Source organism: Pan paniscus, chromosome 2, assembly GCF_029289425.2.
Source record: "Pan paniscus chromosome 2, NHGRI_mPanPan1-v2.0_pri, whole genome shotgun sequence".
Taxonomy (NCBI): Eukaryota; Metazoa; Chordata; class Mammalia; order Primates; family Hominidae; genus Pan; species Pan paniscus.
In genome coordinates this window covers 106,530,633-106,555,440 of record NC_085926.1, presented here as the reverse complement: position 1 = coordinate 106,555,440, position 24,808 = coordinate 106,530,633, and the positions used below count along the sequence as shown (strand labels likewise).

The following is a 24,808-nucleotide window of genomic DNA, read 5'->3' as shown; positions in this document are numbered from 1 at the left end:
CAATTTTTGAATTTAAATTTATCTCTGATCTAAATTTCTCCTGTAGAACATTTATCTTTTAAATGCAACAATCATTTAATAGAGTTGATAATGATGTTTAATAAAAGTTTGCCCACTCTGTGCAAGATATACTTTTTAAACCAAAACATAAAATTTATAATTCTAATTTATTTTTTAACTTTTTTTTCCTCAGAGTAATGTGAAATCTTTTTATCGAACTCTTATCACCTTGTTGGCCCATAGTAGTTTAACTGTGGTTGTGTTTGCACTTTCAATATTATCCAGTTTGACATTAAATGAAGAGGTGGGGGAAAAGGTAAATACAATTTTTCAAATTTATTCTGAAGTTTATAGTCTGATATTTTAAAAGTCATTGAGACTTTTTTATTTTTACCTTTTAGGATGGTGTCAACTTAATTTTTTGTCTAATATGCTTTTTCTAATTTGTCCTTAAGCTATTCCATGCTCGAAACATTCATCAGACTTTTCAACTAATATTTAATATTCTCATAAACGGTGATGGCACTCTAACTAGAAAGTATTCAGTTGACCTACTGATGGATCTCCTTAAGAATCCTAAAATTGCTGATTATCTCACCAGGTATGACTCACTTCAGTCAATTTTAGAACTTTTTTATTTTTAAACCAAGATGTGTTGGTTATAAACAGAATTGTCTTCTTAAAATATAATAAACTTGGATTCTACTGATTCACAGTAGACTAAAATGTTTTGATGTGCTTTACTCACACTCTTTTTTCTTTCCTGAACTGAAATGGAAAGTATAACAAGGTCATTGTCTATGTGTGTATTTCAGTCTTTGCTTTAGATCAATAGGGTTGTGCCATTCTCCAAAATATAGACATCTTGGCTAATTTATTTTAAAACCAGTTTTAAAACGTAAGTAGCATTACGATTATTTGAAAGAGTATTTTTATTATAGGAACAATAAAAATAAATATTTCTACATAAATTATAAATAAATGAAACAGTGTTGAAACATTGATGTCATTATGTTTGTGTCTTTATTTTTTGTATAAAAATGGATAATGTTTCCTTTGGTGTGTGCCTCTTTTCATAGGTAAAATAGGAACATATGTCCTTTCTATCTCAGTGTATTTCATATGATCATTTATGTTTTGAGATCAGGTAGTAATTGTTTTCCAACAAGCTTGTGGCCTTTGTGCATTCTAACTTAAATTTTGCTGGGGCCTATGCTGCTTTGTCATCCTTAATTAGGAAATAATTGAAATTGTTTCAAAGAGTTTCACACACAAGAAAACATTTACTGAACCCCACCTATGATCAGGCACTTAGCAGCAATAGGATTTGAAGACACAGTCCCTGATGTTTAAGAAACATAGAATCTATAAGTTTTATTTTAATGAAAGCTAAGCACTAGGGCAAACTTGACCATTGTTCATATGGCTCAGCTGATACTTTGCAAAACCAAGAAGTATTCACTTTAGCATTTCACTTTTTCTTCTCTTAAGAATCTCTAGATAGGTGAGCTTTTTCTTCCAGAGTGCCTTCCCATGACCTGCCTTCTCTTCATCTGTTGTGAGATTCTCCCAATATCCATGTATATCTATTCTACCCACCAGATAGTGCTTATTCAGCATCTTCATAGTAAACAGAAAAATTCCTTTGAATAAACCTCGTCTGGAAGACTAAAAGATAATCCAGTTTAGCATTAATAAGAGGTAGCTTAATCATTCTGTAAATCTCTCAGTTCTATTATCTATTTTATACTCTATCGTACAATCCCAGAATCACCTCTGGCAATTCCTCTTGTTTTTCTGGTATGCCATTGAACAATAACCCAATCCTGAATCTCTTCCAAAGTCTAACTTAACTGCATGGTTACTAATTACAGCTTTAGAAAATCACACAACTTTACCTGGGCCAGACCTCTTATATTTACTTGTTAGCTTTCTCATTTCCTACAGTGGATCTTTCATATTTATTTATTTATTTATTTAGAGACAGAGTCTCGCTCTGTTGCCCAGGCTGGAGTGCAGTGGTGCGATCCTGGCTCACTGCAACCTCCGCCTCCTGGGTTCAAGTGATTCTCATGCCTCAGCCTCCCAAGTAGCTGGGATTACAGGCACACGTCACCACGCCCAGCTAATTTTTGTATTTTTAGTAGAAAAGGGGTTTCACCGTGTTGGCCAGGCTGGTCTTGAACTCCTGACCTCAAGCGATCCACCCGCTTCAGCCTCCCAAAGTGCTGGGATTACAGGCATGAGCTGCTGGCCTGGCCGGTCTTTGAAATTTTTTGTTTTTCTCTTGCTACCTTTTATGCAGAAGATGACCTTATCTTTGTTTCACAGAAAATAAATATCTAAATGGAGCCCCATTTGATTGGAGCTCCCTGAAATCCTTGCCCCTGGACAAACTTACCTATGTTTATACCAAATTCTTACTTAGTTTCATCCAGTTTCACTCATAAATATGTACCATTACTCTATGTATTGCCTCATTTTGTCTTTTCTGAAGCAGTTGCTCCTCTCTCTTCGGGGCCTCCTATTCAGTTGACCCTTCCCCTTTAACTTATAAATATGCTCAAAACTTTTTCTTCAACCAGATATCCCTTTTAAAATCTTTGACCTACCATTGCATTCAAGGTGAATATCCAGATTCTCAGTATAGCCCTTCAAAATCTGATCCCTAACAACCTCTCAACCTTATTTCTTCACACATTTTGTTTTTTTGTCTAATCATATCAGACAATAAATAGAACTTCCAGCTCACTAGAAATGCCCTTTTATGTATCCATGTGCTATTTCCTCTAGAGTGTTCCCTCTGGAAGACTAGAATACTTTCTCTCTTATATGCCTAACTTCTGTTTTTGTTTTTAAGACTCGAGTCTGGGTTTAATACTGAGACAATATTCTTTGTTCCATAGTGTCTCCTACATTCCTCCATTATAGCATTGTATTTTATATTACCTTGTATTATCTCTTTCTGTCATCTTCAGACTGTGAACTCCCTGTCAGGGCACCATCTCCCAAATCTAGGATACATCAGTCACATAGAATATAATGCTAGGGGTCCCACAATACCTCTTGGAGTTGTGTAACGCGGGTTGCTGCCCCTTACTTCTTTATTTGCAGAGACAAATTTAATGCCTGGTAATTTTAGGTGCTTTATAAATAAGCAGCTGTATAATTTATTAGGATATTCTTCTGTCCTTTGAATTTTTACAAAGTGAACACAATCTTAAAAAAAATAGAGCAATTGAGACTGAAAATTTTAATAGTGATGTGTATTCGTGGATAAAGAAATTTAATGATTTATTTATTGCCACATGAATCACTATGTTTTAATAAATGACACAGCCAATTTATGTATATCATAATTGTAAGACATATGTTTTAAGTATAAACTTTACAGGAGTGTGTTCTATATTAGAAGCCCAAATAAATAGATGAAAGAAAATACACATAAATTTTATATTTATCTTGTAGATAAATCCCTTTTGATGTATCAATTTTATATTTATCATTTGATGTATATTTTTATTCTAAACCTAGATATGAGCACTTTTCTTCATGTCTTCACCAAGTATTAGGTCTTCTTAATGGAAAAGATCCTGATTCCTCTTCAAAGGTATGTAAAAACATGACTTTTCATTTAAACTTTTAAAAACTGCAAAATGCCGAAACTTTTAAAAAACTGCAAAATACAGAAAAATCCAAATGCACAGCTCTCTGTATTTTTATAATAGGGACACAATTATGTAGCCAGTGTCTAGATCAGGATGTAGAATGTTACCAGTATTCTAGAACTCTTCTTGTGCTCCCTTTTAGTCAGTACCTACCCCTTCCTATTCCTTACCTTTACCAAGGGTGACTGCTTGGTAAACTGCTATAACCACTATACTGACTTCTAACAGCATACATATATATGTACACATATATATACACATATATGTATATATACGTATATATACGCATATATATGTATATATACGTATATATACGCATATATGCGTATATATACGTATATATACGCATATATGTATATGCGTATATATACGTATATACACATATGTATGCGTATATATACGTATATACGCATATGTATGAGTATATATACGTATATACACATATGTATGAGTATATATACATATATACATATATGTGTGCATATATGTGTATATATACTCACATGTGTATATGTATATATGTGTGTGTATGTATACATGTATATGTATACATACACATGTGAACATATATAAACGTATACATGTATATGTGTATATATGTGTATGTGTATATGTGTATATATACACGTGTGTATATGTGTGTGTATATACACGTGTGTGTACGTGTGTGTGTACGTGTGTGTACATGCGTGTGTATATATGTGTATATATACACATGTACATATATATTTTGGAACTTTATATAAATAAAAGCATATAATACGTTTTCTATCTAGACTTTCTTTGGTTCAACATAATGTGATGAGATTCACTCATATTTCATATAGTTGTAGATTGTTAGATTGATTCTTTTTTTGGACAAGGGAGTATGATTTATTGGTGAGCATGAATAAGGGGACATTACAGTGAACACCCTCACGAATGTAGTGCTCACCACTTGTCCGGGGGCCACATTTGTGGATGTTTTTGACCTCACAACCATCTGGGATGAGCCACTTCTCAGCCGCCATGTCTTCAGATTTATCCACATTAAATTTGGTAAAGCCCCACTTTGAGATGTGGGTCTTTGGGCAGCCAGGGACCTTGAACTTGGCGCTGCATGGGGCCTTAGTTGCATGCTCCTTATTTTGCAGATTTGTGTGGATGGACATGATGACTTGGCCACTGTGAACCCTGGTCACTGTGCCCTGGGGGCTTTCCAAAGACACCTTGCATAATAGCTTTCAGAAGCCTAGATGGGGGACAGCAGGAGGTCAGAGACATGAATGTACATTGGAAAGGGCTGTCTCTAAGGTTTCTTAGGCCAACCCATACAAGCAACAGGCCGTGTATACTACCAAGGAGGCAGCTGTTTGCAGCCATTGCACACTGGGCCCCAGGAGGAAAGGAGCACAATTGGTGTTCTTTTGTTTATGAACATCAGCTATTATAAAGAAACCTGCATTTACCATTTTCTGCATGTCTTTTGGTGAGCTTATGGACATGCTTGTTTTAGCTTTATATCTAGGAGTGGAATCACTGTGTCATAGGATATACGTAAGTTCAGTAGTCACTATGAAACAGTTTACAAAAAAAGTCAGTTGGACCAGTTTATGAATATTTGGTCAGTCTGCATTCTTGCCAGCAGTTGATATTTTTCACTTTTTCATTTTAGCAATTCTAATGTCTATACAGTAGTATTGCATTATAATTTAAATTAATATTTTATTAGTAAAAATATCATTTTACATATTCATTGGCCATTTGTATGTTCTTTGACGTGTCTGTTTATGTCTCTTGCTCATTTGTTTAATGCGTTGTCTTTCTCTTATAAGTAGGAGGAGTTATTCTGGAGTCTTTTGATGGGTATATAACATGCAAATATTTTCTTCCATTCTGTGAGTTGCCTTTTTACTCACCTAATGGTGCCTTGATTTTAACATAGATCAATTTAGTGTTTATTGTGTTCCATTTAGGAACTCTTGGCCTATTACAAAGTCACAAAGATGGACTCCATTGTTTCTTTTCTAAAAGCTTCCTAGTTTTTTTTAACTTTCACATATAGATCTGTAATCTTCCTACAAGTGACTTTTGTGTCTGTTGTGAAGTACGACTTTTCCAGGTCAGCCTTTACCTTACAAGTTTTTACAGAAGAAAAAAATTAGAATGACTTTGAACTAATCATTTGCAACAATGATCTAAAAGATGGTAGAAAGGTTGAAACAGTACAAAGTTTGTTACTTAACAATATTTTGTTTTTTATTTCGAACCCTAGAATTTCTAAATTCCTTTCTCATGTGCAATATGAGAACTATTTCTAATTAGTATCTAAATGGATCTTAATAAAGTGACTAGGAATCTGTAATATAAGTGCTAAATAAGGATTCTTGGAATAGAAACACACAGCAAGGGAAAAATCTAGTATTCGAATCTAAAGGTATTAAACCGTCTCAGGGAATTTAGGAGGTCAGGTAGCATAGGGGAGTAGAAGCATTCTATGGGTATCAAAACCTGAAAGAGAATGGAAAAGTAAAAAAATAAAAATAAATAAAAATTTAAAACTTAATTTTTTAAAGTAAAAAATAATTCGCGTTATGATAGAAGTGGGGAGAAGTGAAAGCAAAATACATCTTGGTGGGGAAGATATAGCTGAGTGTCTTTTTTTAAATATGTAATAGTGTATAGTGTCTTTGATTATAAGACCAGTATAACCTTGATAGCAAAACCTGACAAGGATACTACAACAAATGAAAATTATAGCTCAATATCTTTCATGAACATATTGCAAAAATTCTAAAAACATTAGCAAATCAAAATCAGTGACACATAAAAAGGATCATGTCTTATTACCAAATGAGGTTTATTCCAGGAATGCAAAGATGGTTTAACATTTAGAAATTAATATAATTTCCCACATTAACCAAAAAGCAGAAAAATTACATTATCTCATTAAAGGTGGAATAGCATTTGATAAAATTTAATACCTATTCAAGATAAAGATTAGCACACTAGGAATAAACAGTAACTTCCTTTCCCTGATAGAGTAATTACCAAAAATCTACTGCATTATCTTTTTAAATGGCAAATTGTTGAAAGCTTTCCTCAAGATTAGGAATAAGAAAAGAATGTTCATTATCACCAGTGATGTTCAGCTTAGTATTGGTGGTCCCAACCAACCTAATAAGGCAAGATAAATTAAAAAGGTATAGAGATTGGAAAGGAAGAAATAAAACTCACTATTCAGATGACATGAGAGTATAGAAAATCTAAAATCTATTATTAAAATTAAGTGAATCTATTTAACAAGTTGGCTGGATACAAGATCAGTAAATATATATTTTATTTATATTCTCGTGACAAATAGAACATGAAGTTTTTAAACGATGCTATTAACTGATTTTTTAAAATGTCAGGTGCTTAGGGGATTAGTCTAAAGACAGTGCAGTATTTTGTCATAATGATAGACAGCCCAGTGGAACAGAATGGAGCAGAAACAAACCCACAGCATATGGTCTCCAGATTGACAACAGTAGAGTCTTAAAAGTATGGTCATTTCAATAAATGACACTGGGTCAATTGAATATACATATGGGGAAAAACTGAAATTTGACCCCCTTCCTCATACCAAATGCAAAAATCAGTATAAGACAGGTTGTAGATTTAAATGTGAAGAGTAAAAATAAGGAACGTTTTAGAAAAAACACCTAAAGAGTATCTTCATGGCCTTGGGGTAGACAATGATTTTCTTAAACAGGAAACAAAAGCACTAACTATACAGTAAGAAAGTCGATAAGTTGGGCTACATTAAAATTAAGTTTCTATTTATGAAAAGACCACTAATAAAAGAATGAAAAGTCAAAGAATGGGAATAGATATTTACAATGCATATATCTAACAAAGGACTCTTATCCAAAATATATTGTTTTTCTACATTGTATGTATATATCAGAAAAAACACAGAGCCGAACAGATACTTGAGCAAAAAAGTTGAATTGGTCAATAAACATGAAGTGATTTACCACTTTATCAATCTTAAGGGAAATGCAGATTTAAATGGTAGTATCATACCATCTGACACCCACCAGTTGATTAAAGTGAAAAATAAGGAAAATAGCAAACATACTTTAACTCTCATTTAGTACTTACAGAACAACCAATTATGAAAACTGGTATCTATTAATACTGGGCATATGTATAAACTACGACCCAGAAATCTCACTTATAGGTATTTATCCCAAAGAATTGTTTACATGTGTACAAAATGTAGTACTGCTCCTAATAGCTAACAATGATAACCCAAATGCCATTAACAGTGGAATATGTTCATTTTGGGAAAGTCATCTAGCTCTGCACTAGTAATTAGTTTTTTTACTTTTATATGTGTACATTAAAAGAAAACTAATGTACATGGAAAGCTATCTGCTTCTATGTTTATAACGGACATATGGTAAGATACACAAACAATTGGTAACGTTGCTTGCCTACAGGGTTTGTCTTTTGAACCATGTGAATGTATTACCTATTCAAAAATAAATATAGTCATGCATTACATAATGACATTTTAGTCAATGACAGACACAGACTTCTTATTGCCTATGACATTATGGCCATTCTAACATGGTGGTGCAATGCATCACATGTGTTTGTGGTGATGCTGGTGTAAACAAACCTACTGAGCTGCCAGCTGTATAAAACTATAACACATATTAAGATTGTATACAGTACATAGTATTTTGATAAACGTGTTACCACTTATTCTTTGTTATTTTGAGTGTACTTCTACTTATAAAAAAGTTAACTGTAAAACAGCCAGGCAGGTCTTTCAGGAGGTATTCCAGAAGAAGGTATTGTTGTTATTAGAGATGACAGCTCCCTGTGTGTTACTGCCCCTGAAAACCTTCCAGTGGGACAACATGTGGAGGTGGAAGTGGTGTTGATTAACCTGGCCCTGTGTAGACCTGGGCTAATGTCTGTGTTTGTGTCTTTGTTTTTAACAAAAAAAGTTTAAAAAGAAAAAGCCCACATTTTAAAAATAGAAAAAACTGATAGACTACAGATGTAAATAAAGTATTTTTGTATAGCTGTACAGTGTGTTTCTCTTACTACAAAAGAGTCAAAAACTTTAAAAATGGACAGGTTTATAAAGTTAAAAAGTTCTGCTAAGCTAAGGTTAATTTATTAGAGAAATTTTAAAAAATAGTGTAGCTTAAGCATACAGTCTTTATGAAATATACAGCAATATACAGTAATGTCCTAGGCCTTTACATTCACTCACTACTCAGTCATTAACTCACCCAGAGCAACTTCCAGTCCTGCATGTTTTGTTTATGGTAAGTGTCCTATACGGGTGTACCGTTTTTGATCTTTTATACTGTATTTTTCTATGTTTAGATACACAAGTACTTACAATTGTGTTATAGTTGCCTACAGTATTTAGTACAGTAATATTCTGTACACTTTTGTAGCCCACGGGCAATAAAGGGACGTAGTAGGCTCTACCATCTAGGTTTGTGTAAGTACACTCTTACGATGTTCACACAACAGAATTAATGATGCATTAAGCAACATATGCATCACTAAGTGACACATGACTGTACTACAGTTTATTAAAGATTATCATTTGTTATAGTAAATGCTAATGGACTGGATTCTTTTAAATTCAGATACTATCAAGTTGATTAAAACACAAATCCCAATTATATATCATTTGTAAGAAACAGACTTTTAAAAAGTTGGAAATAGATGAGATCTTAAGAAAATTTTTTTTTTTTTAGTGATAAGTTGGTAGTATGTGAAATGAGGTGGAGTTTATCTTAACATCTAATAAACTGGTTGGTGGGGGATGTTATGGTATAAGGCCCAGTTTATAAAGTAGAGGAAAAATGGGGTACAGTAGGAGAGCTAAGGGTCATAATGCCAACCGTATGCAAACAGTGTGGAAATAACCATCCTGAAGGTTTTATATTCTATGCTACAGTATCCTTTATAGCGGTTATTGAATTTTAGGATTATAACAAGTATTACTAATTCTAATTTTATTTTTTAGGGTTTTTTTGGTCATTTATAAACAAAACAGGTTTCTGTTTAAAAATAATTTAAGTACTATGGAAGGAGTGGGAGGAGTTTAACGTTAGCTGAAGTTGACCTTCCCTCTGAGGTTCTCACAGTCCTGCTTATCAGGAGTAACCACCATTAATAAGTTTATTTTATAATCTTCTAGAACCTATTCACACATTTGAAAAATAATATTGAAAGAAAAAACTTAAGTTTTGTTTTAGAATATTTTCTTTAAAATATGTAACATTTTCAGCTTCATCATTCACTTGCTTTGTATATTAAAGTTCTGTGAAATTGATGTTTAATGAACACTTTATATTGCACAGGTTTTAGAATTACTTCTTGCCTTCTGTTCAGTGACTCAGCTGCGCCATATGCTCACTCAGATGATGTTTGAACAGTCTCCACCTGGCAGCGCCACTCTGGGAAGCCATACTAAATGTTTAGAACCTACTGTGGCTCTACTGCGCTGGTTAAGCCAACCTTTGGACGGATCAGAAAACTGTTCTGTTTTAGCATTGGAGTTGTTCAAGGAAATATTTGAGGTAATAGGATGACTGACAGATTGACTTTTCTACTTTTGTGACTCTCAGTTAACAATTTGTCTTCAAAAACATTCTTTGTAAACTTCCAGTTCATACACTTGAGGAAAACATCTCAATTACTAACAGTCATACTAGACTCGCTAGGTTTTTTCTGCCAGTCATATATATTAGTGTTTTCCTTTTTTTTTCACTGAGTAGTGTGTATATATATATATATATATATATATATATATATAGTGCTCATTTCAGTGTAATAAGTAAAGATATTAAAAAGATTTATATAATTTGTTGCCTGACTACTGGGGATAGTTACATTGTCTCTCCATTGCAATAGATGCCATCTACCAAGTTTAGTAGGCCATTGAATGGACAATAGAGGCATATTGGATTCAGTCAGTAAAATGGAGTAGAGCATGCCAGATAATGTGCTAGGCACTTAAGATACAGACAAAACTCCACATTCTGGTAGATCTTACTATCTGGGCAATTTAATATTCTCTACTATTCTCCCTGTTTATAAATCCATTCTGTCTAACCCAATATCTCCTGAAAGTATTTCCCTTCACATAACTGGGTCTTACACACAAACAAATATGTGTATGAAGTGATTAAATATGTTCATTAAGAGTTATGCAAAAAATTTTCTATTTTATCTTGGTCTTGATTATTTAACAATCAGTTTTAACATTTAAAAAGCCCTTTGAGGGTCTTGAGGGAAATTATTTGTGGTCATAAACTATTAAGACCAATGTCTATTATTTAATTATTGTTATTACTTTTAGCAGATTCAGGTTATTTGTTTTCAGTAAATACTTTTAGTTTAGAATAATTTTTAAATCACAAAGTCTGTTTAAAAAAGTCTTATTTGTAAAACCTTACTGTCTAATTTGAGAAAAAAGCCATAGCCCTCAAAACTGGATAGAAGCATAAATTTTAAATAAAAATTTAAATATTCACAGGAGACTTAGGTCAATGGCATATTGAAGGAAATATAAAAAATTTAAAGAGAGTGTTACAATTCAGTGATGACTTTTTCTGTATTGTATATTCCATCTTTGCTTTTAATCATTTGTGATGGATAATTCTCCAGGATGTCATAGATGCTGCTAACTGTTCCTTGGCTGATCGTTTTGTGACCCTTCTGCTGCCTACAATCCTTGATCAACTTCAGTTCACAGAACAAAATCTAGATGAGGCTTTAATAAGAAAAAAATGTGAAAGGATTGCCAAGGCCATTGAAGTTTTGTTAAATATCCTTTACTGTCATTAACGTGAAAACTGTATAACTAACCATTCTTTTTTTTCTAGTATTGCATTCACTGCATTTTGTCTTTATTTGTAATTTGTCACTTTATGCTCATATTTATCTAGAATTATTGAACTAAAATTTGAACTGTAGAAAAAATTCTCAATGAGTGAAAAAGATCCATGATTTTTTTTCCTTATTTTTCTGTGTGAAACTTTTAAGTTAAGGTACATTTTTAAAAATGCTGTTTAAGCTTGATTTTAACACTTGTATCACAATTTGACATTTGGTGGTAAATTCTAAAATGACTATTCTGTTACTCCATGTTACTGTTTTCTGCTTGATGCTAATTATTTCCCCTGGACGGACGATCAGTAGTGCCATTTTTTGGTGATGTGTATTCGTGGATAAAGAAATGCTGATAGAGTTGTCATGATTTTAGCTCAGTTGTTTTACCTTATGTTTTAAAAATAAAGCTTTCATAATTGCTTTAATAATGGTTATAAGAAAAGACAAGTATATCAACACAAATTCATTCATTTAAAAAGAAACCTTTTAGTTTCACTGCTTAACTTCTATATACTGATTTTCTAGGTCTTCCTTGTGTTTACTTTTTCATAGACCAACTAATTCTGAGTTGCTGGAAGTCCCAATTTTAAATCTAGTCAGGTTTCCTTGTATCTCAGAGCAACAAGAATACGTTCTACTCTGTCCTAGAGCAAACTCCACCCCTGTTTAATATCCTCTTCTAAGGTACTGCTCCTTAATTTTCTTCCTTTAAAGCAGTGACTCTCAACCCTGATTTCCTACCTAAAATCACCTGGAGAACATGTAAAAAAAAAAAAAAAATCGATGCTAGAACCTTACTTCAAGAGTTTCTAATTTAATTGGAGTGATGTGAAACCCTGAAATCATTAGGTGGTGTGTGTTTGCATGTTGGCTTTTTTGTTTGTGATTGTTTAAACTACCCGGTTGAATCTAACATGCAGCTAAAGTTGAGAACCACTGCAGTAGGGATACATGATTGCTTGACCTTGGAGATATTTATAATTAATAAAGTGGGGCCTTCTCATTGAATTGGACAACAACTTTTAAAATAATAGCTATTTACATTAATTTATAATATACAAATATGACAAAACAACTTACCCTTATTCAATAAATATTTATTGAACCATTGAGATTCTTGCTAACAAAAAACAGACATCCAATGGAGAGATATCCTCGCTGTTTTAACCATTGAGTCAGAAACCTTTGGTGCCAGTCCATCTCTTACCACTTGCTAGTCATTTAAATTGTGTGAGTTTCAGTTTCCTTGTCTGTCATTGAGGTAATTTAACAATAATTATACTGGATGACAGTGATGATATAATTTGTATGAAATCATCCTGAATGTTATCTTTTACACATAAAGTGAGAATTTTTTTGTTGTATATCTTAACAAAACTTAACCTCTCTGTGGAGATGATACACTAAAAATGCATATTGCAAAAATCTTGACAACTGTCAAGTGTACCACTCTTATAGAACAACAATTTACATATGGCAAGATTGACCTGGGATTTGGAACAAAGGTTGCAGATTCTGAATTATGGTGAGTATATAAACTCTAATGACAAAATGGCAAGGCAGTGAAAAATAAAAGATGTGGTGATTCTCATCCTTTTGGAGGACCATCCTTTGGTTATAACTTAAGATATAACAGATTAACAAACATATTTTCATAATGAATTTTTTGTAAATTCATTCAATTTGTAGATTGTGTGCTTTTTGAAGAAAGGTATTAACATTTGTTGTTTTTTATTGTTTAGGTTTGTTTTGTCTTGTTTTAACTTACTATAATTATCTAAGGGTTCTGAACATTTCTGGTGCTCCTTTTTGACATTGCCTCAGTAATTAATTTTACTTTTTTAAATGAAAAGCATGAAAAAACAGAAGAGTAGTTTTATTACAAGGAAATCAGTCACTGCTAAAGGCTTTTTAATAACAGACAACTCTCCTTGGCAGGTCAGGAATTATGGTTAAAGGTGGATTTTCACTGATGGTAATAAGATATTACTTTATACCCCTTCCCTCCTCATGAATTAAGTCCATCTAATCTTTACTGAGGACCTGCTGAGTGGTAGACAGTATGATTTGTTTCTGTTTCCACAAATGTCACAATTGTCAGTAATTGTGCACCTTTAGAGTAAGAATTATCTGTTTTTATATTTGTATACTACTTTCAGGTACAAAACTCAGAACATGACCTAGTGTAATTCATTCATTACGTATTAGATATTCTATATTGCCTAAGGTTACCATCTGTTGTTGATATTCTAGTGACAAAGCTAAGAATTAAATGAACTGTGTTTCGAAACTACTACTTACTTGAAACAGAAAGTTGAAGCAGGTTGGTAGTAAAAGAAACACTGTCTAAACTAAGGCTATTAATGCCAGTTTGTTCTCTTTGGATCTTGAGTTATAAGAATGTTGATTGAGATTTTTACTTCTCAATAAAAACAGGACTTTATCATCTTGAATTTTAAAAACACAAGTGTTGGTTTTTTTCATTTTCTTTAGAATTTTGGACAGAAACAAGCTCTAAGAAATTTTTCAGTTATCTAATTTAAATGTGATTTATCTTTAAAGCAAACTTGCTGCTGATGTAATTTTGAAAACTCTTGATTTGATTAACAAACTTAAACCATTGGTTCCTGGTATGGAAGTAAGCTTCTACAAAATACTTCAGGTGAGTTTAAACTCTTCAAACATTGAAGTTTATTCATACATAAATGGTCCTAATATAAGTTTCTGTTTTAATATTCTTAATCTTTAGAAGATAATTCTCTCAGAATTGGCAATGAGAAGAAAGTTTAAAGTTGTTGTCTTAAGCAGTTATAATAGTCTCACTGCACAGTTATTTTATATACTTTCACAGGAATTGAACATAAGTGCTCATGACACTAATGTAGAGAATGTTCACAATAGTGCTGCTTCCTCAGCCTTTTCCTTTCTTGTGTTGTATTTGTATATTCATTTGTTTCTGTTGGCTGTTTCTGTTTCTGAGGAAGAGTGATATTTGTTTTAGGGTTTTTGTTTTTGGTTAGGGTTGATGTAGGGTATTAAGGGGATAGGGAGACAGCTGGAAGAAAAGGACTGTGATAATTAGAAGGGCTGTGCAGAAAATAGCTAACTCACAAATTTCAATGATAATAGTAGCTGAATATGATCTCTAGCTGTTATCAAAAGGCAAAGTACAACAAATTTAGTTCAAAGTTCTAACTGGCTTTTATTTATGATTCTAGAATTTGGCAGCCTCATTCTATAAAATAGAATGAATCATTCCCCTGGGCTAAGCAGAGAAGGTTGACTTTATAGACCAGAAAAGGGCTGAAGAAAGCACAAATAGGGAACTAAAAGCAGATTGGTCATTTCAAAGTTACTTTTCTTATAGAATTATAATAAAGGGGGCTTCCTTATTATACTAACTCAGGTTGACTGAAATCTCCTGGTTTTTTGGAAAACTGGCCCATTTCAAAGTGCAGTTTGATTACATGGCACTCATCCAAGTGACTCCTTTCTGGTTTGATCTGGTCTGCTAAAGCATAGTGGAGGAGACTACTCCAAAATATTAGCCTCTTAAAAACTTTGTGTAATAATATCTACAACACCTACCTTTACAACAGATGTTTAACAAAAATGAGTGAATTAAATTACTGCAGTAGCTTAACAGAGACATCTCTAGTGACTGTATAGACAGTGTAGAAGCCAAAACTGAAACCTTAGGCAGGGACCACTGGTATGTTTTGAGAGCATGTTTAAGGGACTGAGTTCAAATGTTGACTCTACTGGTTCTTAGTACAGGCTTGAGTAAGTTATTTCACCTCTCTCGACTTCAATTTCCTCGACTACAAACTGGAAATAATGAGGCTTACCATTGAGGGTTTTGGAGATAAAGCTCTGCTCTTATCACAGTTCTGTGACATTGGATTATACTCAAGTACCTACAAGGTACTCAATATTTTAATTATAAGGGATTTATATTTTAATATTTTCTTCACTAATATCTCAATGTATTTTTAAAGGAGTCAAACTGATGTTATGTCCATTATTTAAGATGTTTTTCATAATACAGGTTGAGCATCCCTAATTTGAAAATCTGAAATCTGAAACGCTCCAAAAAACAAAACGTTTTAAGTACCAAAATGAGGCTCAAAGGTGATACTCAAAGGAAGTGCTCACTGAAGCATTTTGGGTTTTTGGATTAGGGATGCCCAACCAGTAAGTACATGTAAATATTCTAAAATCTGAAAAAAATCAGAAATTTGAAACACTTCTGGTCCCAGACATTTTAGATATATGTTGATGACTTGGGGCTTACAATACTAATGTAAAATATTTACTGACATGAATGATTGAAGTAACTGTATTTTTTCGATCTTTAAATTTAAATGTTCTAATTTAATTTGAATTTTACTTTTTATTTTATAGCCTTAATTTGGAAGTGATTGGCCATTTTTTTCTTTTAAATGATAGCTTGGAAAAAAACATTAATTCTCCACATCAGTCAGTTGTGGGTTTTTTAATCCACGAAAATATATAAGGCATAATTTTTATAGGCACATTTGAAAGCATTCAAAACCTTTGCCAGATTTTTTTTAAACTCCTGTTCACATTGATTGCATGGCAGTGTAAACAGCTATAACAAGGTATAATATATTCAAACTATATAGACTATAATATATTCAAACATTAGAAACATTTTAGAATTTGCCTAGAATTAAGATTTACATATATTTACTCACCTCCTATCTAAAAGAGCTGACATTGTTTATTCTTTCTGCTTCTTCTTTTTTGGTTTCTGATTTATTTAGGACCCACGTTTGATTACTCCTTTGGCTTTTGCTTTAACGTCAGATAATAGAGAACAAGTACAGTCTGGACTGAGAATATTATTGGAGGCTGCTCCACTGCCAGATTTTCCTGCTTTAGTGTGAGTTGTAATCATTTGCAGTGTATCTCTTGTGGTGTTGGAATACCCTGCTATGTCTCTTTAGTCCTCAGTATAGATACACAAGCAAATTAGTGAATTGAAGACTTCATTGTAATAGTAATTTTTCAAGTGATTTCTAAAAATGTTTGATTCTTATAAATGAAAAGTTCAGATGTATACTCACTCAGGGAAAAGCTAGATCCAGGCAGTTAAATGTTCTTCAGGTACTATCCCTCTATGTCTCTAGCCATTTCTTTTTAATGATAACTTCTGGACACTCTTAAGCTTACATCCTCCCAGTTGAGTTCCTCCATAGAAAGAGCTTTTCCTTCCTGACTGTTTAAGGAAAAGGTCTAAGCATTAGTCATTGACCAGGCCTGGGTTATCCATGAGAACGATGTGGACTAAAAGTTAGTTGGGATAGGAGAATCGGAGAGTTCCTAAAGAAAAAAATCTGAACTTTTATCAGAAAGTGGAAAAATGACAACCAGGCAAAATTTTCTACTATACTCGTTACTTTCAAGCAATAAGAATATTTGCAATTATGTTTGAAAAAAAATTCAGATTTCAGGGCTCTCTGAACTAAATGTCTATTAGGAGTCTGGTTTAAAATTTTTTTAAGTCATTTATATGTATGAATTTGTAAAAATGGTTTGAATAATTTGTAGTAGTTGATAAACAGGTAAGATATTCCCTGTATACCGGGATCAGCAAACTGGCCAGTGGACAGGCATCTGTTTTTGTAAATAGTTTTATTGGAATATGGCCACACCCACTCATTTTTATACTCTGTCTATGTTGCTTTCACTCTATAAAAGCAGAATTGAGTAATTGTGACACAGACCAGATAGGCCCTTGAGTCTAAAATACTTACTATCTTGACCTATAAGAAGAAGTGCTGGTCCATGCTATATGCTATTCACTGATTTAGCAATTCCACTTTTCAGAATTAGCAATTTAGGTCATCATACCTTAAGAGTTAAAGTATGGGATGTAAGACCTAGAGAACATATAACCAAAATTCCCTTAATTTTATAATAAATATTTTTTTAACAGCAACAACAAAAATACACAGGAAGCTTTTCAAGTTACAAGTTAAAAGTGGTCTGTAAAGCTGCTCTATTTTGTGGTGGCCTGCTTGCATAAACTGGTAATCTGACATGAAACAAAACCTTAAAAGCTTCAAAGGGGAATCTGCAGCCTCACTGAACATGGGAGTCTTATCCTCTGCCTCTGTGTGTGAGGCCTTCCCACCATTTTGACTGTGTCTTGGCATTCCCTGTCTTATTTGTGTTGTAAATAATTTTCTCTTTGGGCATTATCTCAGATGTCCATTTTATGCTTACTATTTAATGCCCTTATTTGACATTATCTTGGGCGTTTAATAAACTGAATGTATATTATGGATGCATTGGTAGGTAGGGTTTTTGTGTGTGTGTATTTACTTGTTTGTTTTCGAGACAGGGTCTCACTCTATCACCCAGACTGGGGTGCAGTGGTGTGATCATGACTCACTGCAGCTTCGACCTCTGGGGCTCAAGTGATATTCCCAACTCAACCCCCTGAGTAGCGGGGACCACAGGCTTGTGCCACCACACCTGCTTAATTAATTTATTTTTTTATAGAGGGGTCTCACCAGGTTGCCCAGGCTTGTCTCGAACTCTTGGACTCAAGTGATCCTCCCAAAGTGCTGCGGTTACAGGTGTGAGCCACCATGCCCAGCCTATAATAAATTAGGCTGAGTGCCTGCCATCTTGCAGTTTGCACTTTAGTTAAGAGATAAGTGAAAAAAATATTTTGTTTTGTGGTAGAAAGCGTGTTCCAGATAAAGGAACAGCTCATATGAAGGCCTGAGGTAGGAGAAAGAGAGGATTTTAAAGGGTTAGAATGGAAGTCAGGTTGGTGAAAAGTATGTACTGAGTGAGAAAGGAAAAGGACTAAGGACGTAAAGGCCAGGTGATATCATCCCTGATAAGAACATTATTCTGACCAGTACCAATAACTTTGTACTTATTACAGATAATCCACACTCATAAACTAGTCTTACAATGCCTCCAAACCAGAGGTGAAGCTGTCATTATAAAAGGTTAGAAACAGAAAAGTGGGTGCTCTGGAAAATTCAGAATATTTCCCAAGACTTCATTTCATCATGGTCTCCAAGATTATTTGAAGACTTCTATTCAAAAAAATGACCCATTCTTAAAAATTCCCTAAGTCTGCCTTTTCTTCTATTTTCGTATAATTTTTTTTTCCTTTCTTTGACTCCCATTCAGACTTGGAGAAAGTATAGCAGCAAACAATGCCTATAGACAACAGGAAACAGAACATATACCCAGAAAAATGCCCTGGCAATCATCAAATCACAGTTTTCCAACATCAATAAAGTGTTTAACTCCTCCTCATTTGAAAGATGGTGTTCCTGGATTGAATATTGAAGAATTAATAGAGAAACTTCAGTCTGGAATGGTGGTGAGTGAAAAAATAGCAATTATAACCTGGTACATATTAGCTATATGTCAGTCCCGATTATAACGTGTATCTAAACACTGTCAGGTACAGATTTCACTATTGAAACCTTAATATAAGAAATAACAATATTCTGGAAAATTTGGAAATAAGAAAAATCAGTCAAAATTTCAACATTTTGCCGGGTGCGGTGGCTTACGCCTGTAATCCCAGCATTTTGGGAGGCCAAGGAGGGTAGATTGCCAGAGCTGAGGAGTTCAAGACCAGCTTGGGCAATATGGCGAAACCCTGTCTCTATTAAAAATACAAAAAATTAGCTGGACGTGTTGGCTCATGCCTGTTGTCTCAGCTACTCTGAAGGCTGAGGCAGGAGAATTGCTTGAACCCAGGAGGCAGAGGTTGCAGTGAGCCAAGATCATACCACTTCACTCCAACCTGGGTGACAGTGAGACCCATCTCAAAAAAAAAAGAAATATTTGTGACTTATCTGATGTAGCATTTGTTTTTATTTTGTTATCATTAAGTTTTAATGATTTAGTTTTGAAGTAGGCATTTATTTTGTCATTGTGTCAAAATATTTTATTAAAATTTTAATTTTTTTTACTCTTAAAATGTAGGTAAAGGATCAGATTTGTGATGTGAGAATATCTGACATAATGGATGTATATGAAATGAAACTATCCACATTAGCTGTGAGTATAAGCTTATTTTAACAATGTGTAATAAGCTTTAATAGATGTATTCCTAAAATGAAAATTAATGATATGTTTTCTTGTAGTCCAAAGAAAGCAGGCTACAAGATCTTTTGGAAACAAAAGCTCTAGCCCTTGCACAGGCTGATAGACTGATTGCTCAGCATCGCTGTCAAAGAACTCAAGCTGAAACAGAGGTGTGTAGAATATAAAGACACATCTGATTTGTAGAAAAATTAATAAGTAAAACATGCAAAATATTAGTTATGTATTTGTTACTCTAATTGAAGTAAATTCTCCTTAGCATTTGACATGCCTCCTTCCTTCTTCCTGAAATTCTGTCCTCTTTAATTTTGGTTACATCGTTACCTGATTTTTTTTTTGCTACCTAGTATTATTTTCCTGTGTTATTTATTTTGTACCTTTAAGTGTTGGGGACTCTGGGGCTTATATTCTAAACCTTTTTCCTTTAGTTATGTGTTCTGTGGTTTCAATGGTTACCAAAATAGTAATGTTCCTAATTTTATATGTCAAGCACAGATCATTTTCCTGAGCACTAGGTGCCTATGTTGCTCCATTTAAATATACAGCAAATACCACAAACTCAGCATAACCAATAATGAACTAATCACCCTTCCCTTTTTAAAATTATCCTTATGTATTCCCTCTTCTGTTTTTAGTGTTCTACAAATAAGAACCCTGGAAATCACAGTTTTTACCTCCTATAATTATTCACCAAGTCCAGTTGATTCTACCTTCTAAATATTACTCTTTTCTGCCCTATCTCTGCTTCTACCACTATTTGTTATAGGCTGGATCCTTTTCATTTTTTGTCTTCCTACCTGTAGTCTTCTACCCTCTTCTCAGATACTCTACAGCCAGTCATCTTTCCTTGGTTCTACCCCCTTCACCTAGCCCCTCCCCCAGGGATCTCTAAGGCAGTAAAATGATCCTGTCCCTCTCGTGCTGAGTATCTTTCACAGTAGCTGCTATTGCTTTCAAATATCATTAAAATTCTTTAGTTTGGCATATAAGGATTCTAACTACATAGGCCTCAATCCACATCTTTCATTTCTGCGCATTCTTTGCAGTCAACCATGTTAGGCCACTTTGCTTTTTCTGAAACTTGACATATTCTCGTATTTCCTTGTCATGGCACTTGACTTTCCATGTCTGGAACACCATTTCCTCTCTTCTGCCTAACTCATAATCCTTCAGATTTCAGTTAAAATACCCCCATTACCCAGAAGCCTACTCTGGTCTCCTTCCCACACATGTGTTTGACGATCCTTCCTCTGTGTATCAAACCTACGCTTATCTCTTAATAACATTTTTCAAACCACGTGGAAATTCTTTTTTCCCTCACTCATGGTATCAAAGACTGCTTCTATAGCTCCAGGCCCTAGCATAGCACTTGGCACATAATAGGTGCTCAGTAAATTTAGCATTGTATTATGTACATATATAATGTATACCTTAAGAGTGAACTTACTGCAGTAATATGAAATTCCCAGCAGATAAAATGGAATCTATACAACTTGATATTATTTATAATGAATGAATTATAATAAAGTGTTCCTGGCTTTTGAAAGATGCATCAAAATAAGTGACTAGTAAAATGCCTCTTAAGTCTCTTCAGAATAATGGTATTCTTTTTTTTCCTCCATATTTCTTTCTTTTTTGCTTATTTTAACATGGTTTCATTTGTCTTAACTGGTATGTTGAATTTGTCACAAATTACAAGAAAGAACATTAGTGATATTAAAATAATTTTTCCCTCTCCCCATAGCACATTCTTATATTTTCTGTCTGTTGGACATGTCTTGTATTTTATTAGAGAGTTTAATATTTTATTCATGTTACTGGAAAAGTTCTTATAAAAATAGCACTAAATAACTGGATACAGGTTCTTCACAAAGTCGTAAAAACAGAGAAAGGCTTAGGGTTTTGTCTAGCATTGTAAAATAAAATCCAAAGGGCTGGGGGGAACCAACTTTTTATTCTAGCGACTTTTCTGCTTTTTTAGTGTTTCATATCACATAATAAATACATGCAGGTTATGGTATAGGTTACATTATTTGATTATACTAGCTTAATTTTAAGTGTTTGATTAAGCATCTGTGATGTCGTTAAGATTTTGTTCTTAATTCTCACCTGAAATGAGAATGCTGATGGTGTGCACACTTAGCAGTTTAGTGTTAATGGCTACCTCTGAGGACCATACCTTTTTAATTGAATACTGTATGTAGCGCTACCTTCATGTTGCTGCAGTTGTATCCATTTCCATTAATTTGATCATAGTGAGATTGTTTTTATCAGATAATGTATTAAATTAAAAAAATATAACAGTATCCAACTTATTAGAAGTAAAGTCCTAAGTATATGTGACTAATACAGCTTTGCATGACCCAACAGTTACCCGCTTATTAGATACTTAGTAAACTTTTAAATTGTAGGTATGTGTTGAGCATATGATATAGATGATAGTGGTAAAGTCTATCTTCTTTTTTTTTTTTGAGGCACGGACACTTGCTAGTATGTTGAGAGAAGTTGAGAGAAAAAATGAAGAGCTTAGTGTGTTGCTGAAGGCGCAGCAAGTTGAATCAGAAAGAGCGCAGAGTGATATTGAGCATCTCTTTCAACATAATAGGAAGTTAGAGTCTGTGGCTGAAGAACATGAAATACTGACAAAATCCTACATGGAACTTCTTCAGAGGTAAATAAAGTAACATCTTCTGTGTAAGGTTAGAACCTAGAATGAACATGCAGCATTTCTTTTCTGAGACCCGAAAATCCTTTTGTAAGCATTTCATATATTCTGATAACACGAGGTAAGTAATTAGCAAGAAACTTAAGTCATTGTGAAATGAAGTGTTGCTTCCTCAAACTCAGTATCAATATTGGAAACAAAATACAGGTCTTTCCAGTTGACTTCTTTTATGTATTCATAACAGTCAGCAGTCATTTGGGAGATAAGCTCCACAAGGACAAGTTTGTCTGTTTTGATCACTGACAGATCCCTAGGGCCTGTAGGAGTGCTTGCTGCGTAGTTAGGCACTTCATTAATAATTTTTAAATAAACTTAGTTGTCAAATTAGTATTAGGTTGAATGGTCATTTCTGCAGATCAAAAGTAGTTGAATATTGGCAATTTCATATCATTCCGCCTAATAGAATGGAAATTTAGGTGTAAGTGTTTAACTCATCTCTTAATATCCTTGATTATAGTTTACTTACATGTGTGATTACATCTGTAGAATAAGTTCACATAGGTGAATTGCTAAGTTAAAGGGTATGTATATTTAATATTTTGATAGATATTTCTAAATTTTCCTCCAAAATGTGATACAGATTGAGTATCCTTTTTGAACACAATGGTAGCACTCAAAAAGTTTAATATTTTGGAGCACTTTTGATTTTAGACTGATTTTGGATTTTCAAATTAGTGTTGCTCAACCTGTACCAATTTGTGTGCCTACTAGCAAAGTTTGATTGGTTTTTCCTCCCTTATAAACTCTTTTATCTTTTTAGGCCAGTTGTAAAACTTTTGAATTACAGGGAAGACCAGGAACAATTATGTATTTTCTACCAACCCATAAAAGTAAATACACTCTGGGGGAACTTGTTTATTGCTTTATATTTTAAGATTGTTCTATGTTGTTAATACAGAGATATAGAAATTTTTAGCTTGGCATGGTACATATGCGTATTTCCCATCAATAATAATGAAGGGTGAGAAATGAATAGTATCTAGAAAATGATGACAAAGTGATTTTTTAACAGGATATTTACCCCAGCAACTTTTTACAAAGTCTGATTGTTTGAGGCACCACTGATAAAGTGTGGTATTAGTGATAAGCCAAGTTGAGAACGTCAGCAGTGAAGAAAATACGTTATAGAACTGAAATGGGGTCCATTTGCTCAATACAGTAAAACCAGGTATCTGCACCAAGGTTTGCAGTGATAGAAAAAAAAGGCTTTTACTGCAGGGTGCCAAGTAAGGAGGAGCAGGCAGCCAAATGCTCAAATACTGACCTCCCCAATAGCTTGCAAGCAAGGATTTTTAAAGGCGGGTAAATTTCAGGAAAGTGGAAGTTACAGACAAAAATCATAAATAAATAGTTAAAGGTTATACATTGGTTTAAGTTTAAAGGACAGGATATTGTGAAGCAGGGGCTTACAGGTCATGGGTAGACCCAAAGATTTTTCGATTTGCAGTTGGTTAAGGAAGAGCAGCTTTGTTTAAACATTTGGGGTCAGTAGAAAAATATTAACTAGCTAGAGAGAGTGACTTTGTTCAAGACCCTGAGAAAGAAACTTAGAACAAAGAACAGTGGTTAAAATTCAGCCTTCATTTTCCCCTTACCTGAGCTCTACTTGTCAATGGATCTGGTCAGTGGGCTTCCTCAATGAGGGTCCGGGTCTCTGAAATACAACTCAGGGACATGTGTTAAGTTGTTTTCTTTAAGTTCTATAAAGAATCAAGTATCACTGGTACTCTTAAGTTTGTTAACTTTGATTTAGGCTACTATTACCTTCCTGTTTAACAAGTTACTTATTTACTTCTAGGGCTATCTAGGTCCCTGGAATTTCCCTTGAGTGAACTCAGGATTTTCCTTTATTTTCCAGCTTGAGGTCCTCAGACCTCCTAAAAAGGGGATCCCTGCTTTGTCTCACATAGAGAACCTAAGAGATAGGCAGGGTCCAAGAAAAATACATGGTTTCTAAGACCTGCTTATGTTCCAGCTAGTGATTTAGGGGCTAGAAGGTGAAATTCCTTGAATGGACAAGTGGATAACATGTAAATGAAGCTGGCTGGGGAAAAGGTCATTTGTAATGGTCAGGACTGTCTAAAGGTACTCAAACTCAGATTGTTAAAATTCCTGTATGGATTAGATACAAAAACTGCTGGCCAAGTTTGGCTACTGGTTTTTTTTGTTTGTTTTGGTTTGGTTTTTGGGTTGCTTTTTAAAAATCTTTGTGCTTAGTGAAATAAAAAAGACATTTTATGCTTATGGTAGTTGAGTATCAAAGTATTACTTTAGAAAGGATTTTTTTCTGTGTTTACTTTGCAGGTAAAATACTTAGGACTATTAGATGCACAGTTTTAAAGAGACAAATGTAGAACCCTAAACTTATTTATAGCAAATTATGTAATGCAATATCATCTGTAAAATAAGG

At 33.8% G+C, this 24,808-nt stretch overlaps 1 protein-coding gene and 1 non-coding gene across 6 annotated transcripts in view; one reads left to right on the top strand and one right to left on the bottom strand.

The window, feature by feature from the left end:
• Positions 1-24,808, top strand: part of CIP2A (cellular inhibitor of PP2A) — a 54,774-nt gene that overhangs the window by 9,833 nt on the left and 20,133 nt on the right. For all 5 annotated transcript variants that reach the window (XR_010111636.1, XR_004670659.2, XR_008624817.1 and 2 more), the window contains exons 6-17: positions 194-316; positions 456-601; positions 3,535-3,610; positions 10,031-10,249; positions 11,340-11,499; positions 12,948-13,089; positions 14,127-14,226; positions 16,352-16,470; positions 18,744-18,939; positions 19,554-19,628; positions 19,715-19,825; positions 22,148-22,344. Coding sequence is in view for 2 of the 5 variants with exons in the window: in XM_063602888.1 (XP_063458958.1) it covers positions 194-316; positions 456-601; positions 3,535-3,610; positions 10,031-10,249; positions 11,340-11,499; positions 12,948-13,089; positions 14,127-14,226; positions 16,352-16,470; positions 18,744-18,939; positions 19,554-19,628; positions 19,715-19,825; positions 22,148-22,344 (1,664 nt within the window). In the remaining 3 variants the exon portion in view is untranslated. The remainder of the gene's footprint in view (positions 1-193; positions 317-455; positions 602-3,534; positions 3,611-10,030; positions 10,250-11,339; positions 11,500-12,947; positions 13,090-14,126; positions 14,227-16,351; positions 16,471-18,743; positions 18,940-19,553; positions 19,629-19,714; positions 19,826-22,147; positions 22,345-24,808) is intronic.
• On the bottom strand, positions 4,949-5,082 carry LOC112439449 (small nucleolar RNA SNORA70). The gene has a single exon (XR_003027726.1). It is a non-coding gene; the product is annotated as a small nucleolar RNA SNORA70 (small nucleolar RNA).